General features: G+C 58.3%; 1 protein-coding gene across 1 annotated transcript; it reads left to right on the top strand.

The window, feature by feature from the left end:
• Positions 1–126: 126 nt before the first annotated feature.
• LOC108525496 (histone H4-like) lies at positions 127–555 on the top strand (the record flags this gene model as incomplete). Its single annotated transcript, XM_017866455.1, has 1 exon — positions 127–555. A coding segment is annotated over exon 1 (301 nt), but the record flags the coding sequence as incomplete, so codon positions are not given.
• Positions 556–559: the final 4 nt, after the last annotated feature.

The following is a 559-nucleotide window of genomic DNA, read 5'->3' as shown; positions in this document are numbered from 1 at the left end:
CAAAAGCAATTTTTTAAAGCCTTATAACGTGATAACAAAATACTTTGCACATTACAAAATTCAGAACACGGAAACAAGAAGCTCGCCTTTTTTCCCTATTTCGGTTTGGCCCTTTCGATTCCCCTCCCCCACCGGGGCGGGACTTCCCGCCGACTTCTTTCAGGTTCTCAGTTCGGTCCGCCAACTGTCGTATAAAGGCGCTGCCTCAGGCCAGAGTCCTCGCAAGGCGTTGTGTGCGACTCGTCTTGCTCATCATGTCCGGCCGCGGCAAAGGCGGGAAGGGTCTTGGCAAAGGCGGCGCTAAGCGCCACCGCAAGGTGCTGCGTGACAACATCCAGGGCATCACCAAGCCGGCCATCCGGCGCCTTGCTCGCCGCGGCGGCGTGAAGCGCATCTCCGGCCTCATCTACGAGGAGACCCGCGGGGTGCTGAAGGTCTTTCTGGAGAACGTGATCCGGGACGCTGTGACCTACACGGAGCACGCCAAGCGCAAGACGGTCACCGCCATGGATGTGGTTTACGCGCTGAAGCGCCAGGGTCGCACCCTCTACGGTTTCGG

The sequence above is a fragment of the Rhinopithecus bieti genome, unplaced genomic scaffold, assembly GCF_001698545.2.
Source record: "Rhinopithecus bieti isolate Rb0 unplaced genomic scaffold, ASM169854v2 scaffold_60400, whole genome shotgun sequence".
NCBI lineage: Eukaryota > Metazoa > Chordata > Mammalia > Primates > Cercopithecidae > Rhinopithecus > Rhinopithecus bieti.
This window is presented reverse-complemented; position numbering and strand designations above follow the sequence as displayed.